At 39.4% G+C, this 17,599-nt stretch overlaps 2 protein-coding genes across 2 annotated transcripts in view; one reads left to right on the top strand and one right to left on the bottom strand.

Moving 5' to 3' along the window:
* The first annotated feature begins 3,471 nt into the window (after window positions 1-3,471).
* cd36 (CD36 molecule (CD36 blood group)) lies at window positions 3,472-12,666 on the top strand. The gene is made up of 12 exons (XM_042511478.2): window positions 3,472-3,804; window positions 4,139-4,299; window positions 5,257-5,401; window positions 7,311-7,466; window positions 8,619-8,710; window positions 8,966-9,015; window positions 9,131-9,200; window positions 9,474-9,661; window positions 10,367-10,485; window positions 10,562-10,635; window positions 11,932-11,986; window positions 12,082-12,666. The coding sequence occupies exons 1-12, from the start codon at window positions 3,682-3,684 to the stop codon at window positions 12,256-12,258; spliced, it is 1,410 nt and encodes a 469-aa protein (XP_042367412.1). The 5' UTR covers window positions 3,472-3,681; the 3' UTR covers window positions 12,259-12,666.
* Window positions 12,667-14,033: 1,367 nt separating this feature from the next.
* The window catches only part of sema3c (sema domain, immunoglobulin domain (Ig), short basic domain, secreted, (semaphorin) 3C), a 51,879-nt gene continuing 48,313 nt past the window's right edge, over window positions 14,034-17,599 (bottom strand). The window contains exon 18 of the mRNA XM_042511205.2: window positions 14,034-16,569. Within this exon, the coding sequence (XP_042367139.2) occupies window positions 16,144-16,569 (426 nt within the window). The 3' untranslated portion in view covers window positions 14,034-16,143. The remainder of the gene's footprint in view (window positions 16,570-17,599) is intronic.

Here is a 17,599-nt window from a genome sequence, read left to right as displayed (position 1 = left end):
CAGGAAATTAGTATAAAATTACAAGAAAATTACCTAAAATTAACAAAAAAACAAAAAGAAAAAAAGAAAATGGCTCAACAAAAGTTTTTTCTGTAACATAATTTTAAATATATAATCATAATAATTAGGTGTAGTGTAGGTTTCTGGACTTTCATTTTTTTTTTTTAGATAATTTTCTGATGCAAGATATAGGAACAAAAAAAAAAACAAGAAAATATGCTGAAAATAAAGAATTAAAAAAAACAAGAAAATATGCTGAAAATAAAAGGTAAAAAAAACAAACAAGAAAATATGCTGAAAATAAAGAGTAAAAAAACAAACAAGAAAATGACACAAAAAAGTATAACGTTTTTACTCTTTCGCATAATTTTAAATATATTATTTTAATAAATATATATAAAGGTTTCTGGCCATTTCCCCCTAGTTTTTAGATAATCTTCTAATACAAGAAATTACTAAACAAAAATGACAAAAATATTATCTGAAAATAAACATAAAAAGAAAAGTAAAAAAAACAAAACTTTTTTTTTCTTTAACATTATTTTTTATATATACTTATCTATAAATAGGTTTCTGGACTTTTTTTCTAGTTTTTTGGGGGAAAAAAATGATACCACCACCCCCATTCCCCCTTTTTTTAAAAAAAATAAATTTCAGGTCATTTTCTTGTCATGCTTTCCTAATTTATTGCAATTTATGCACCATTTCTTGCCAAGTTGCTCATTGGTGGTCCAAACAGTTTTATAGATAGGTGTAAAAACAAACAAACAAACAAACTCATAAACATCATGATTAATTGTGTGTTTTCATAAAAACATTACAGCAGCTGGCAGAGAAACTGAAAGCCTTCAGGTCTTTCTGTGTGCCCACACAAACTGAAATCTAATCCAAATATTGAAGTTGAAATTATAAGATCAACATTAAAGTCAGTCAGGTGAGATTCAAACTGTTGTGACATGAATGTTTGTTTGGACACACAGTGACAGGTCTCTGGCAGAGACGCTCAGTGAGATGAACCAGATTGGCAGGTCCTCTGTGACATGCAGCGAGTCTGTATACAGTTTGTGCTGGTGCTGCCCCCCTGTGGTGATAACGTGTCACTTCACAGTGCTGCAGGGGATATAGCATATATAAGTATAGGCTACAGATACTGTATGTTTAACCCTTTCAGACCTGGATCGACATCCGTTTATTTGTGCTGCGTTCAGATGCCTTTGAAACATTGAGCAAATTGGTTTGATGTCTTTCAGAAATGAAAAACAAGCAACTTGGAAAACAAAAAAAAACTTGGAAAAACTTGAAAAAAATGTCCTGCAAATTGCAAAAAAAAAATAGTCAAAAGTGACAACAAAATTACTTACAAATAGCTAAAAATGGGGAGAGAATTATTAGAAAATTTTCCAATAATAAAGGAAAAAATTTCTACTTACAGTTATTATAATTCTCAGAGATTATTATTATTTATATCTATTATTAATTTCTTTTTAGCACTTTTTTTTAATTTCCTACTTTTGTTCTTTTACTTTTCTTTCTTTGTTTGTTTTGCTAATTTCAGGTACTTTTTACTGATTTCTTGTGAATTTTGTAGTAATTTTTTAAGTGGCTCATTGTCTGCTTTCTGCGTTTAAAGAAATCACGCAAATTTGCTCAGGTTTCAAAGGGTTAACACTACAGTGCCAAGCAGTGTTGTTTAAAGGTTGCCGTTTTAAAGGGGCACACCGCTGATTTATAACACGAGGGTGAGTTGACGCTTCAAATCAGCCTGTCAAAGCAGCTGTAAAAGCTGCATTATGTCGTTTTTGAGGAGGTTTGTGAAGTCTGAGAAAATAAAACTTGATTATTTCATAGCACTGACATCAGAGTTATTACAGTTTGTGACTTCAAATTTAAAACAGAAAATCTGTGTCACGATTATGACAAATGTGTTTTAGCTATAGACGGAGGATGCAAAGAAAAAGGCATTGCTCAGTTGCATTGTGGGAATTTTATCATCCAGCATTTTGGAGTAAGACGCATAAAGACTGAGCACGGAAAAATCGACTCTGCTGCACAGATTTCGACCATTCTTTGTTTCCAACCCAATCGCCCAAAAAGGTGTTGTCCTTATATGCTTCTATACACTGTAGTTATGTTACATTTGTAACTTTTTAAATCGCAGATATGTTAAAACTTTATGTTTCAACAATGCTGTGGTTAACACGCTGCTAAAAACAGAAATGTCCTGGTTAAACAACTGCTTTTTGTAGCACTTTCTCTGCACAAAAAGCAGTGAAAAACTTTTCGCCCCACTATCCCAGCAGGAGTAGCAGCGACATCTTGTCAAAAAAACAAGCTCTTTTCGTTTTACTATCCCAACATGACAGCTCAATAAAAAAAAAACAGCTTTTCGTGGCACTATCCGAGCTGGAAACCCAGTGACGTGTTAGTTTAAAAAAACACTTCCTGCAGAAAATGCAGCAATGTCTCTGTAAAAAAACAACTGCTTTTCATGGCACTATCACTAACTTACAAAGCCAGGATTTTCCTCTGGTGCCCGGACTGCTACCTCTCTCAATTCTTCCACCGTTACGGAAGCACTGGGTACCTTTTTCAAACACTTGTTCCTGCACCGTAGCCAGAATGACTCACCTGTCAGTCTTAATCGTAGATGAGCTGAGCCACATTTAAATGACCGTTGTGTGACATGCCAAGGTACACAGTTTTGTCTGGAGGAAGAGACAGACAGCAGTTAAATAATTATGTAAAATCTGCATCCGTCAATCACCGTGTGCATAACCAATGTTACAATATTGCTGATTATGTTCCAAAAGCTCATGTGCAAGGAAATCATTCACATCAAGATAAGCTTGGCACAAAATATCTGCAAGAGAGATAAAGGGCAATTCATTTTAATATCCCCTTATGAAATTACACAACCACAAATGCAGATAAGCTGGGGTTTTTTTTAACTGTGTCTGCACAATGAGGATATACTGTATTTAATCATTTATACCTTCCTCCTTTTTCGGTCTCTTGTAAGCTCGGAGCAGAAATCGGCTGAGACGAGATGAACAGATAGAGAGGGACAGATAACAAGGCAGGAGAGAACAGAAAAAGAATAAAAATCCCGATCATCCAGGTCAGCGGATATCTAAAACTGATATCTCACATTCTGATAAACACTCAAATGTTGGCGAGTGCTGTTTTTTTTCTCGATTTGTGTTAGAATATAACAAAATACATGCAACAAAACAAAAAATGGTGCAGCTTTAGGGTCAAAAAAGAGCGTTATTTTACACAAGCGTGCATCTTTCCAACTTTTTTTTCCTGAGACCATAGCGGCCGTTATCACCTGGTCAGGGAATTCTTGCTGATACCTGAGGGGCACAACTCTCAGCTGAACCTTAACCCTTCCTCGCCATTATGTAACTTCATTTCTGGGCGGTCCCTGGGCGCCTGCCAGAGGTGTCTGTACCTTTACCTGGCCTCAGCTGCTCTGTCAGCTCCTCTGATGGTACAGCCTGTCTGTGCCTCTGCTGCCTGCTGCCTGCCAGGACACAAACACAGACGAGCTGCACACACACTCGCACACACACACACACACACACACACACACACACCACAAACACAGAGACAGAAGGAGAACAGGCTGCCAGGCAGACAGACAACCGTACGGACTGACGGAGGGAAACGCACACCACCATGGGCTGCTGTAACAGAAGGTGCGGGCTGATAGCCGGAGCTGTGTTTGGGGCGGTGGTAGCCATCCTGGGAGGCGTCCTTATCCCACTGGGGAACAGCGTCATTCAGGGGACAGTGGAGAAGGTACGGTGTCTCAGTTTCACCCCCGGGTTGGAGAATAGGGAGTGTGTGAACGTGTACGCAGAGATCAAGGTGATTCAGGAGAAACGGGAAAGGGAAGAGGCGTGCTTTTTTTTGGGAAGCCGGTAAACAAGAAGCTGTGCAGAAGTGTGCCTTGTTTTCATCCGTCAAAAGATGTGTGATTTTTTTATTAGACGCCCTGGAGAAAGATTTAGCAATTTTCTTTTTCGATTATAACAGAGCATCCACCCTTTTCATGTATCAGTGGGGCAGCTGGCCTGCTGGCAGTCTTGAGGTATGTTAAAAATAGACCGTCTGTGTGTCTGCTGGGTTTTAGGAAGCAGTCATTGAGCCTGGAACGACAGCTTATGACAACTGGGTGTCCACAGGGGCAAAGGTGTACAGGCAGTTCTGGTTCTTTGACGTGCAGAACGCTCAGGAGGTTTTGCAGAAAGGAGCAAATCCGGTGGTTGTGGAAAAAGGACCCTACACTTACAGGTAAGGCTGATTTATGCACATTTTTTTTGTGATAATTTACACTATTACAGGGTTCTAACACATGTTCAAGGACAAAACTTAACAACTTTTCAAGGACCTAAAATATGTTGTTTTTTTGGGGTAACTTGCCTGGTGTTTTTCAAACTTATGAAATTTGATCTCTATTGATACATAATTTCAGCATCCCACCTGATGTGTTAAAGGACTGTTGGAATTGTAAAAATCCGATAAAACGATAATTTCTGCTTTTAGTGTTTCTGGCTGTGATAAATGGTGTCATTTTGGTGATTTCCCATTTTCTTAAAAAAAATGGTGAAGAAACAAAAACTTCTTTTGAGTTTTCTATAGAAATCACCCAAAAAGAAAACATGCCTTCCAAACCCATTTCCTTAAAAAAAGAAAAAGGAGAGGAAAAAAAAACTAAATTGGCAAAAAAAATTAAGTTTTATATAAAAATCATCAAAGAAAAATTGAAAAAAAAAATTAAAGAAAAAAGTCAAAAATGACTTGAAGTGAAAAAACTTTTCTCTAAAAATAAAAATAAAAAACAAATACAAAATACAGTCATTTAAAGTTGTGTGACCCTTCCCTAAAACCAAAAGGACTTTAAAAATTTGACAAACCTAGTGGGCAAAAATGAAAGGAGCGATGGAACGTGGGGAGAAAATGAAGAAACACAGGCGATGAACGAATAAACAAAATAACCAAAACATTGTCACAAGTCGACGCATATTTGAGCTAAGTCACGTCGTCAGCTACAGAGAACAAATCCGCCATTACATTACAATAATTTCATTATCACGCACAACAAATTTCCATGGTTTTTCCAAAACTTTAAGTAGTATTAGTGTCATAACTTTTTCACGGCCTGGAAAATTGAACTGTCAAATTCTGTGACTTTTCGTTAGCCTTTCATCACATTTATCTGGCATACATGAATCTACTCTCCCCCTCCAGGACAAGATATTTACCCAAAGACAACGTCACGTTCAACTCCAATCACACCGTCTCCTTCCTGCTGCCCATGGGCGCCATCTTTGAGCCGGCCATGTCAGTGGGACCAGAAGATGACAAAGTCACCTCTCTCAACCTGGCTGTGGCTGTAAGTGAGTGTCACCCACCCTGTGCGGTGATTCCTGACTTGACTCTACTGTTATTCGTCACTCTGTTCCAACGCCAAGGCAAGCTGTGCCAGATCACGTTGTGCTGCCCTGTGCTCGGCTGCTTTGGTCTGCGATCGCTGCTTTTTAGTGGTGGTTTTCCAACCTTTGTGGCTTGTGACCCTCTGTGATAGATGGTTTACGGATTCCCACGCTGTGCCTTTGAATGATTTTATTGTGAAAACTGGCCAAAATTTAATAGGAAGGCAATATTCATTACAATAAAGGCACTTTGTATGGCAGAAATGCAGCATGTTCATGACACAACCCTTCAGATTGAGGGTACGACCAACGGGTTAGGAAGCAGTGCAACACGTCATGAAGCAGCAGAAGAAACTGCTGGCATTGTACATGTATGCAAACTATGGATATATTACAATTGTATGTTTTATTCGAATTATAGTTTTGATTGCATGGATTTAGTTGACTTTGTCATCGGGAGGTGGACAGGATGGTAGATGGCGAGATCGCCACCAAACTAGGCCGCCAACAAAATGACAATACTGGTTATTCTTTATGGAAATTTCTGTGGCATTTCCATTTCTTATTGTGCATGCAAAAATTTTTTGCGAGACATTGGCAGCATATCCAGCTGTTATGGGCCATCAAAGCCACGTGTTTTTCAATGATGTATCTGTGGCATTTCCTGCTGCAACAGCGCCAACAAAACCGAGTGTTTTAGAAAGAAATCTGCTGTATTTCTAGCTACAACTGAGTGACAGAAACACATTTACTGAGACGTCACCGACGTTTCCAGATGCAGTTGTGTCACCAAAACCGAGAGTTTTTTAGCTGGGCGCTGTGCCACCAAGAGCAGGTGTTATGCCAAATCATGATATTTTCCTTAACACAACCACTTAAACATGACAACGTTAACCACACTCGGCAGGGATCCATTACGAGTTGCAGAATTGTGACGTTTGTGTGAAGTTTCAGGGCAGCTATTAATTACTTTTAGTCGTGGCACACGTTAGTTTATATATCTATTAGCTGTAGCAAGCAAGCAGTTTTAACTTAAGGCATGCCAGGAGGGTATACTAACATTGATTACAACGGTATTTTTTGACGTAAGTTGCCAACTTGACGTCATAAATGCATAAACATGGTGGGAAAAGTGAATGTTAGGATAATGGTAAGAAATTATTTTATTAATTCACGTATAAATATCAATTTTTGATCACATAAGTGAAATATGGGATTAATGTTAATTGCTGTCGAGGTTGAGTGACCTAGATTAAATATAAAAATATAATATACACTAAAATAAAATTATATATAAAAATCGAAATAAACTGGAAACACCTTTCAACCTCTTGTTTAAACACTCTTAGCATTAGAAAACAACTCATCTTCTTTGTAGCTTCCATGTTGTTCCCACTTTACAACCTCAAAGCGCATTAACACAACAAAGTCGGAAGAACGACTTCCCAATTCAGAATCTACGACCTTCCAACATCACATGAAAACAGCACCAGGTTTGATACGCAGCTCAGTGGTGACTGGTTTAAGTCATTGACATTGAGTTTAAGGCTGAATATCAAGTCATAATTTTACAACAGCAGTTTGTGTTTATGGGCACAATCAGTGTATACGTTTCTTTCTCTTCAAACTTTGATAAGGCTCAAATGATGAGTGTGAGCAAACCCGGCCCTGTAGGTAATGATGGTAATGATGCGGTATCACAGTCATAAAATGGTTATTTTCTGGCTTATCTCCTGAGGCAACCACAGCAGGTGTGTGCACAGCAGTTTTGCGCGTGTATCCTAATGGAGCCACGCTGTCGCTTTTTATTATTGACACCATCACTGATCCTCTTCCAAATATAAAGATGAATGTCTGTGTTTTTTTCAGGGAGCTTATTCGCTTCTTCCAGAAGTGCTTCATAGTGTGCTGGAGGCTATGATAAAGGCGAGCAAATCCTCCTTGTTCCAGCAACGTACAGTCAGCGAAATGCTGTGGGGTTACACAGACCCCATGTTGAAAGGAACTGTGGGCCTGTTTGCACCTGTAAGTAAACGCATCTTACAGCCTAACACCCACTCACACCTAATTAAATTACAAGTTGGGCGGTCCGGATACCATTTTCGGGGATTCAAAGCGTCAGTAAGGATTTACCCGCAAATTTTTGAAGCTTCGCCAGGGGTTGGATGATGATCAGGTATCACACTTGCTTCAGAGTTGTGGTCCTTACTGAGATATTTTATTGTAATTACTGGCATTTTAACACAGAGATCACGTCTTTAGTCCCGTCTTTAGACATCCTTTACATTGACAGCGGCATCGTGCTGCTCCTGTGTGTGATTTTAGATAGCATGCCGGCATCCCGGAATCAAAAGAGGTGTGACCGGTGTGACATTTACAACAAGTTCTCACTCTGAACTCGTCACATGCTGCCGCTCTGTGAGGATCTACCGCGTCTACTTATGATGTTTTAGGGGTCCTTCTGCGTCAGCTGTTTATGCTTCCGGATGTCCTTATGTTTACACAACAGCAAAAACTGACACAATGGTTGGGATTAAGTACCAAAGTCAGGGATTGTTAGGTTTAGGCAAAAGCACGAAAGTCGGTTGTTTGTGAGACCAATCCACCTCCCCACCCACCTGCGCTATAAGCACTCTCGTGCTCCTTATATTACGCGTTTACTGGCAGCATTATTACCCAACGCTATCCTTCAGTGTTTCATGCACACGCAACCAGTTCCGTGCAGCCGTGTTCTCACGAGACGCCATTCAACTGCGTTATGTTTGGATGCAGAAGGCGGCTTTTAGCGTCATACTCATAAGTGGAAAGCAGTGAGCAGTGCCATTTCACGAATTCAAATCAGAGTGTGGACAGGCTGGCTGTTACTACCTTGTGGCGGCTTACGAGGCGAGACAACTCTGTCCCCACATTACACAATCGTTCTTTGTATACAGAACGACGAGACGGCATAACGGCATTGCATTTTTGCCTTTGTATTTAATGAGCTATTTGGGCTTTTGGGTTAATGCATAAAATCCAAAGCATTTGAATCCTGATTTAATCACCATGACAACAACAGACTCTTTGAAGCTTCAAACATCTCGGACCGCCCAACATAAAAGAGACAAGATCTACCCAGCAGGATCTCAGAAATGATATTATTTGAATAATTTATCAAATAAAATGTGTTTTTCGCAGTACAATGGTACCTATGACGGCTACTACAATGTGTACACTGGGGCGGACGACATCTCAAAAGTAGGAATAATTGACAGATGGCGAGGAGAGAGGTGAGTCTGATTATGAATACAGTACAGGAGATACTGAGATTTGGAGCTTTTATCTTTTAATCAGTTTCTACAGATTTTGATAAGTGAAAAAACGGTCGTTTTTTTCAAAATTGTGATATTTTAAGCTGTTTAATCAAATCAGGTTAATCAGGTTGCACAGATTCTGACGTGTGAAATTAGCTTTTTTTGGAAAACTGTCATATTTTAGGCTGTTATATCAAACAGTCTGTCTGACAAACTGAATTTGTCCAACAGGAGCTTAAGTTTCTGGGAAAACAAGTACTGTGACATGATCAACGGGACAGGTGTGGCTCTACAGCAGTGCGTTTTTATTAAAAAAGCTTTCTTATAGCATGTTTCTGCAGCTCTAAATGCAGACGAACACCTCTCTGACCTCACTTCTCCTCCCTTCTCTTTCAGATGCGTCCTCATTTCCTCCCTTTGTGGACAAAAAGAAGCCTATCTATTTCTTCTCATCCGACATCTGCAGGTGATGAAGAGTTTCTTGCGGATGCAATTTCATCCTATGTCTGTGCTTTTCTAACATTATGTGGAGCAGTAAGTGTCAGCGAGGGGAGATTTAACATCTTAATTTGAGACCTGCAGCCATTTGGACTTTCCTCTCAGTAACCACTAGAGGTCAGAGCTTTCCAGTACCAAAACCAGAGTCATGTACTGGACTCAGGCTGAGTTATGTTGCACAGACACGGAGGTCTGTCTCTGGAAGATTTTTGGACTAATTAATGTGTTGTTTTGTGTTCAGGTCTGTGTCAGCTAGCTTTGAAGAGAGCCTGAATCTGAAAGGGATTGAAGTGTACCGCTACGCCCTCCAGCCGAACACCCTGGCCTCCCCGACAGTTAACCCCGATAACAAATGCTTCTGCAGAAACCTAAAGACAACCAAGAACTGCACCATGGCTGGAGTCCTGGACATCAGCTCCTGTCAAGACGGTCAGTTTGCGTTTGTTTCCTTGAGCATAACATAAATTAGAAGCCCAGTGTGTAAGATTCAGGGGGATATATAATAAGAATGATTTATTTAGTATATAATCGCCTAAAACTAGGAACCGCTGTGTATTCGTTATCTTTAGAATGTTGCAGTTTATATCTACAGTGGGAACCCTTCCATGATGACAGCATCAGATTTTTTTTAAACGGAAAACTGCATTATTCAGTTTTTTTATTAATTTTAATCATCTGGTCCATATGTTATGGAGAGAAAGCAACTTCTGTGGATAACGCAGCCCCCTGTGAGACCTTTTCACAATCTTGTTTTCTGGCCTTGGAAAAGTCATGGAATATTGTTGTGTGTAATAAAATGTATTGTTATAGTAATCTTACTTAGATTACCCTTCCACGTGGTGTTGATGTGTGACAATATATCGTTTACCATCATGTACATTTGTTGTTTTTTCTCTACATGTGTGCTGCTAGCTAAAATTATGCTTTAAATTGTTCCGTTCAGATGGAGCATGTTCATGTTATACACCATGAACGGCCATGGAAATTACATTTTTTGGTCCTTGAAATTTTGAACTTTTGTCTTTAGAAATGTGTGGAAACCCTGTTTAGATCCCATAACTTTATTCTACTGTTCAATCATTCTGCTCAGCAACTTAATATTTTCAATCATCTATTTCTTTGCCATGTAAACAGGAAAGCCGATCTACATCTCTCTGCCTCACTTCCTCCATGGCAGTCAGTCCCTACGAGAGGACGTGTTGGGCCTCAATCCCAGCGAGGAGCACCATGCCACCTACCTGGATGTGGAACCTGTAAGAGCCTCTAAACTTTATGATTTTGTCTTTTAGAGACAGCAATGCTAATTTTTTTGTGTTATTGTTCCCTCAGACAACCGGGTTCACCTTGAGGTTTGCAAAGAGAATTCAAGTGAATATGATGTATGGACCATCAAAGGTCATCACGTAAGTTGTGTTTCACCTTTTTTAAGAACTATTTTGAGGGAATTATTTGCTTTTTTCGTAAATGTGAAGCTGCAGCCTGCAGCTAGACTTATCTTAGCATAAAGATGGACGTCTAGCTCACACTGCCTGCCTCTACCTGTGCGTGACGGCTACCTTGCTGAACTGCTGCGACTCACACGCATGTGTTGTTCACACAGTTTTGCAGCTGCCTGCCAGCTCTATATCTCTAAACTGAGTGTGCCTTTGACAATGGCCATCGATATTTTACAATAAAAACTGCCTGTTAGCAAATGAAGGGATTCTGTTCACACATACGCTGCGGGGCTTTTAATTTGAAACAGAATTGATAGATTTCTATATTTTTTGCACGTCTGAGATTAGATTTTATACAGATATTGACATTGAAACAGTGGTGAAAGTTGTAATGTTGCAGGTATGATGTCACTGTGACTATGAATAATTCATTTTTACTGTTGTTTTTTCGCTGCTGTGGGGGTTATGCGGAATAAAAAGGAGAGACTCTGAATCTCTGGATAAGCCGCAGTGCTAACTCAGACTGTGAAGCTGCTCTGTCCTGTTGACACAGGCGCCAAAATAAAAAGCAAAAGGGTTCTGTGATGCTGCTCTGCGGGCAGTTTTATCGGGCATGAGAGCAGGAAAAACAGCCTCGCACTTTTCAGAGGTAACAAAATGTGCCAACCAGCCCTTGTGAAGCTTACATATACAGTATATGTTGTACGTGGTGTGTTGTTTTTTCATATGGGATGTGCCAAACTATGTTTTGGCGTTTGATGGACTGCTAGCAGACTGCTGGCTGAAGCTTCATATTTACCACACAGACATGAGAGTGACATTTGTCTTCTCATCAAACTGTAGGAAAAACTTTGGCCAGAGGTACGCTTGGTTTTAACTACATGCTCGCGTACATGGTGGTTGCCTTATGTATTGTGCATCTGTATCGAGCATCGGTTATGCACGCTCGTGTACACTGACCGTCTGCCGGCGATAATGACAGAACTGCACTTACGCCAAAAGCACTGACAGAGTGGTGCAATTTCACGCCATGAGAACGGGCCGGTGGTACGTAGGCAAGTATGTAAACGATATTGTTTAGGTATATCTGCGGCCTGAGCAGTAAGTTTTCAGTATGTCACACTATTCCTTTAAGAAAGTTTGCATGTCATCCGCCTCCTCTGTCTCTTTCTGTGAATCTGTGTCATCTCTGTCACTGTCAAACAAAGGCATTTTTTCAGACATCATGCACTGAATACCAAGTGACAAACTCTTCTCCTGCAGGGTGCTTAAGAAAGTCAAGGATTATACCATATTCCCCCTTGTTTGGCTGAACGAGGTGAGATAAAAACCGAGCCCTGCAGTCATGAAGTCTGTTAGCTCGGGATGCATGATAATCACTCTCTCTCTCTCTGTCTCCATCCACGTCACCAGACGGCTATGCTGGATGACGAAACGGCCGACAGGTTCAAGAAGGAGCTCGTCTCCCGTATCCAGATGTTGGAGATAATACAGAATGTGCTGCTGGGCACGGGCCTGAGCATCTTCGCCCTGTGTCTCATCGGCTACTGCGTGGTGCGGGGGAGAAATAACCAAAGCAAGCTGGTGTGAATGAATCGCGCAGAAGTGTCTGGTGTGTGTGAGTCGCAGAGCACAATGCATTAAGCTGCTACAGGACATCAGACCTTTTGATATAGACTTGCACTTTTTTGTAATTTCAGTGTTATTTATAATGTCGTACTTCCTTTGATACCAGGGGGGGAATACTGTGATTTTTTCGCAAAGCTCAGGAGCTTTGCTATAAGTATTATTTCAATTGCAAACACTGTAACGTAAACTCAATCAGGGATCTTTAGACGGAGAGCGGATGGAGACTCCACTTAACCGTCAGGTTATTAATCCGCACTGAGGACAGATGGGTCTGTTTGACGTCCTATTAAAGAAATGTACTAATCTTTCGCAAATGTTCGTATCCTTTGCTGAACTAGTTTCTTGGAAATGAATAAAAGCTGAAAAGAAGTTTCTCATTGGGTGTTCTTTTAAATTTTTCCTACAGTCTATCAAAATTGGTATCCCTTCGGCCCAAAATTCAGCGGAGACTGTCCAGCTGCTGAAACAAACCTCCACATTGTGCAAAAATTACATGGCTTCCTCTTTACCTTGAGTGGTCCATAAATCAAAATGAGTAATAAAAATGAGTTAGGGGACGATTATACGGCGGTTTTGAATGGTACTTGGGTTTGTTTGGTGAGAAAGCAGTATTTCTGCCCCGCAGGAGGCCTCTCTTCAGTTTTATGGGTTTTAAATGACCCTTTGCAGCCTCCTGGGGGTCTTTGATTCAACTGTTGGGTCTGAGTTTTACATGTCGCAACTATAATGGAGTGTTTCATTTAGAATTAGATGCCTCCTCCGTGATTTGGAGTTATGTGTAATTTTGTGGTATCTCAGGTATACGGAAGCCCATTTCTGCCAGTGTGATGAAAAAAAGACAATGGAAGTCATTATAATGAGAAACTTTCTCAAAATACTGACTCAGTATCTCAATAAGATGAGTGGAATAATGATTGAGATAATAAATCATTATTTTGAGATACTAAGTTCTCACTATTTTGACAAATTCTCTCAATATTTTGATTTTAGGTTGATAAGTTATCATATTGAAAAAGTTAACTACTTTGAGATACTAAGTCATTGTTTCAAGAAAGTTTCTCATTGTTTTGACATACTGAGGTGTTATATTGAGAGTCTCTTATTATTTTGAGATAAGTCATTTTTTGAGATACTGAGTCATCATATTTGAGATACTAAGTCATTTTGAGAAGGTTTTTCATTACTTTAAGATACTACGTCATTATTTTAAGATACTAAGTTAATGTTTCATTGTTTTGAGATACTAAGTTATTATATTGAGAGAGTTTCTTATTATTTTAGAGTTGTCATATTTGAGAAAATAAGTCATTATTTTTGAGATAATAGGTAGTTCTTTTAAGAAAGTTTGTCATTATTATGACATACTAAGTCATTATTTTGTTATGACTTAGTATGTTGAAAAAGTTTCTTATTATTTTGAGAAAGTTTCTTCTTATTTTAGTTGCTTGCTTTGAGAAATGTTTTTATGATGTACATATTTTGAGAAATTCTTCATTATAAAAGGAGCTAACAGGCTGTTGGCTGCAGCTTCATATTAACCGTACGGTCAAAGAGCGGTATCGATCTTCTTATCTAATTCTGTGCAAGTAAACAAATAATACTTCCTAAATCACATTGTGACAAAATTGGGATTTTAGAGCAATATTATAAGCGAAATGCAAAGAAAACATGGACACTTTGAGAAATGATTCTAATAAAAATGTCGCACAATAAAATGCATGATCTTTTTGTAAAACTGAGATTCATCTGCACAGATTTATTCAGGCTATCATGACATTAATAAATAGAAATACATATGTTTCATAACACTGAAATTACACTGAGTTGAGGTTGACATGATGCCGGTCACACAGTTTTATTAAACGCGGAGCAGAGATCTGTTTAGGGGGAAGGTACAGCTAGAAAGTCCTTTTTTTGTTTTCAAAATGAAAATAACACTGTATGTCTCTGCAATTTGCAGATACAGTCGCAGCTGGTGAAATATGTTGAAATTATATACACATTTTCACAAAAATCTGCACAACATTAAATTAAAAGGATGAAAGAAACAAAAACATACTCTGTACACAAGCAGCAAATAATCTCTATCTACATTAACTACGCCTCGGGAAAAAAAAAGTCTATTCACAAATGTTAATTAGTTACTTTTTCTGAATTAAAAGTCTCCACTCTGATGTGGAAAATGTGGATCCAAATAAGGATATTGTCATATTTACTATCTGCTGTATGATGTTAACTATGCTGCAAAACCAAAATGTGTATCTGCTAATTACTCAAATCTAATCCAGGGAGGGATTAAGATATCTCTACGGTACGAATGAATTTCTATAAACATGCTTCTGTGCTAGAAACAAGAGCAGTATGATACAATAAGCAGCTGAATCAAAGTGAGGCAGATTCTCTTCCATGTACGTCGTAGTAATAGGAGTAAATACAGGAGAGATTGTGTAAGAATTTTGTTTTCTACTCAGTATTTTAACTATAATTTCTGTCTGGGTAAAATCAGCACCAGATGTTAAAGGGTGTATTCAGTATTTTTCAACCTGGACTATGTTTCTCCACAGAGATCGACCAGTTTGTTAAAGATTAAGATCCTCTTCGTTTAACCACAAAGAGCCCTGAAATCACCATCGCCAAACACACCAGACTCCATTGAATTAACAGTAATTTTGGCTTGAATAATGCCAGCGTATTTTGATAGCCAACTGGCGGATTTTTTATTACAATAAAATCACAGTTTATTTAAATGAAGTCTGGTGAGTTTGGCAACAGTGATTATCTGTTGAAACAGAAAGATCTTAACGTTTATCTCTGTAAGAATCCTTTCCATAATGCTGTCAGACACTCATAATGACAATCTGAGCTTGTCAGTGGCAAAAACAAGCACTTTTAGTGGATGTAAATTAACGGTGCCAAATACCCCAAGAGGTTACATCGCTGCCTTTTTGCCACTGCCCACTGCAGCCCTCTCGCTCATCGCTGGACCAGTTTCAAAAATCAATCTCCCCATTAGTCACTTAAACAGAAAACATGGAAAAATAGGGTCCAAGTTGAAAAATACTGAAATTAACTTGTAAGTTTGGTCTTTGAACTGTAATATAACACTTTTTATTGGGACTATTTGCCATCTGTGCTTCACATGAACAGTGCTATTGTGGACAGCATGCGAGGCAGTCAACCCATGAGAAAAAAAAAGTTATTTTCTCACACATTGACTTTTTATTACCCTACATGTGCCCACAAAGCCATTTCACCAAACAGAGACAATTTTGTTAGTTCAAAGTAAACACAAAATTGTGAGTAGAATCTAAAAAAATGCTAATATTACACTTTGAGAGGACGCTCACTCTCAAGCATGCAGCATCTCCCTGTCCCTTTTTAATCTCCTCTATTTACTATCATGATTTTAAATTACTTCTTCTTTATGTGAACTAATCCCTTGTGTGCTAATATCCGGCCGGTCCAATTTCCCCTCTAATATCTAAAATTTGATAAGATCCCTGACCATGGCTGCGTTTGAGGTGTATAATCATAAGCAATATCAACTGAGGCTGCAGTTTATTAGTGCCACTCATAACAGGGCCACTTCAGTTTGGGTTATGACTGCGGCAGAAAATGAATTTCTGGTGGGTGCTTGTGCGTGTGTACTAGTGTAACTCACAGCCATCTGGTCACAGAACCACATGCAAGAAAAAGAGAGAATGCCGAAAAACAACCCCCCCCCGCATCCACCTCCATGTTTTACTGTACATCCACAGAGCAGCTCTGCAGTTTGAGATGAGAGTCAGAAAATGAGTGTTTAGAAACAGAGGAGGATGTTTGTGTCAGTTTTTGCACCTCCCTGTGTCACACCTCCGGGAGGTGGTTGCGGCGGTTGCGGCTCTTCCTCCGGTCCAGCAGCGGCTTCAGTTTGGCGAGGTCCCCCCTGAGAGGTCCGGGCGGCTGAGGCGGCTGCTGCTGTTGCCTCTGCTGGAGGTTCTGCAGCTCCTTCCTCTCTTTGCAGTACTGCTGCACGGCCAGGCTCTCTGCCGGACTGAAGGCTGACAGCAGGGTCTTCGGGTGCAGCGAGCTGGCCCAGGCCCACGGCGACTGCTGTTTGTCTGTCAGCACGCTCACCATGGCCTCGCTCAGCACTCGCAGGCGGATCTTGGCGACTGTGCGCTTGAAGCTGTTCTCGGTGGTCAGGCAGTAGTAAAGGCCCTGGTCAGACAGCTGGACGGAGCGGATGAGGAGGCCGTGCTCCGTGGAGAGGACACGGTCGCTCAGCTTCACCTGTAGTTGGCACAATCAGGTTATGTCATTAACCCATCAGCATGATCTGAGCAGAGAATTGGAAAAGATCCAAATCTATCTGTGCAGTAACTGATGATAAAAGGGGTCATTTAAAGGGCACTTATTATGCATTTATTTATTTTCTGTCATATATATATAATGTTAAAATGTCATATGTTCATATTTGATGTGGCCAAAGTTTAAATTAATGAGGTAAAACTGTGTATGCAAACCCTGCGAGCATAAATTTAATGTTTTTCTCTAATTTCAAGAAGTAAGTGTTTACATTATGCAGCCAGCACTGCTACATGCTAACATCAGGGAAACATAGTTTGGGTTGTTGATGTTGTTAATTTCTCCCCGACTGTCATAAACCTGTCTTGCCATTGATTTAGGGTGGGGGGCAGTGGTTTGAACCAAGATAAAATTATCATATTTTGCGGTAAGTAAACCTTCTTTTATCCACAGCTCCGTCAGCGATCCTAAAGGTAAATCACTTGTCAAGCGAGCCAGTATCTCTGTAAACATCCCTTCCCAGTATGACCTCACCTGTTTACAATACTTCCAACACAAATCTCTGTAACTGTTAACAAATTTTAATACAATGAGAAGTGTTCTAAAATACTTCATTTTTAATGTCCGTTTGAACTCTTTCAGTCGTGGGCTATTTGTGAATTTATGTCCCTCTTCACACACTTCCTGCCATGTGTCATCATTTATAATATTCGTCTCCGCCTGTTCGTTTCTAAACAGATTCCAGTGAAGGATTTTTCTGTAACAAACCATCTGGCATGTCAGGTTACAATCACATATGCTTCACTAGAAAAGATATTTTCTGAAAAATATTGTATGTGTGGTTGCTAGGGAAAATTTGCAGAGAAAGACTATGAAAAAGTCTCAGGCCACCTTAAACATCATTATTCTAACAAAGTTATAAGGATGATATTTATTTATTTCTCATTCTCTTTACTAAAAAACAGCCAGGAAATATGCAAACAGTATTAAAAATGCAAATATTTCAAAATAAAAC

The sequence above is a fragment of the Plectropomus leopardus genome, chromosome 22, assembly GCF_026936395.1.
Source record: "Plectropomus leopardus strain MGB_pleo_1.0 chromosome 22, ASM2693639v1, whole genome shotgun sequence".
Lineage (NCBI taxonomy): Eukaryota > Metazoa > Chordata > Actinopteri > Perciformes > Serranidae > Plectropomus > Plectropomus leopardus.
Note: the sequence above shows the minus strand (reverse complement) of the source record. Positions and strands in the feature narration are given on the sequence as shown.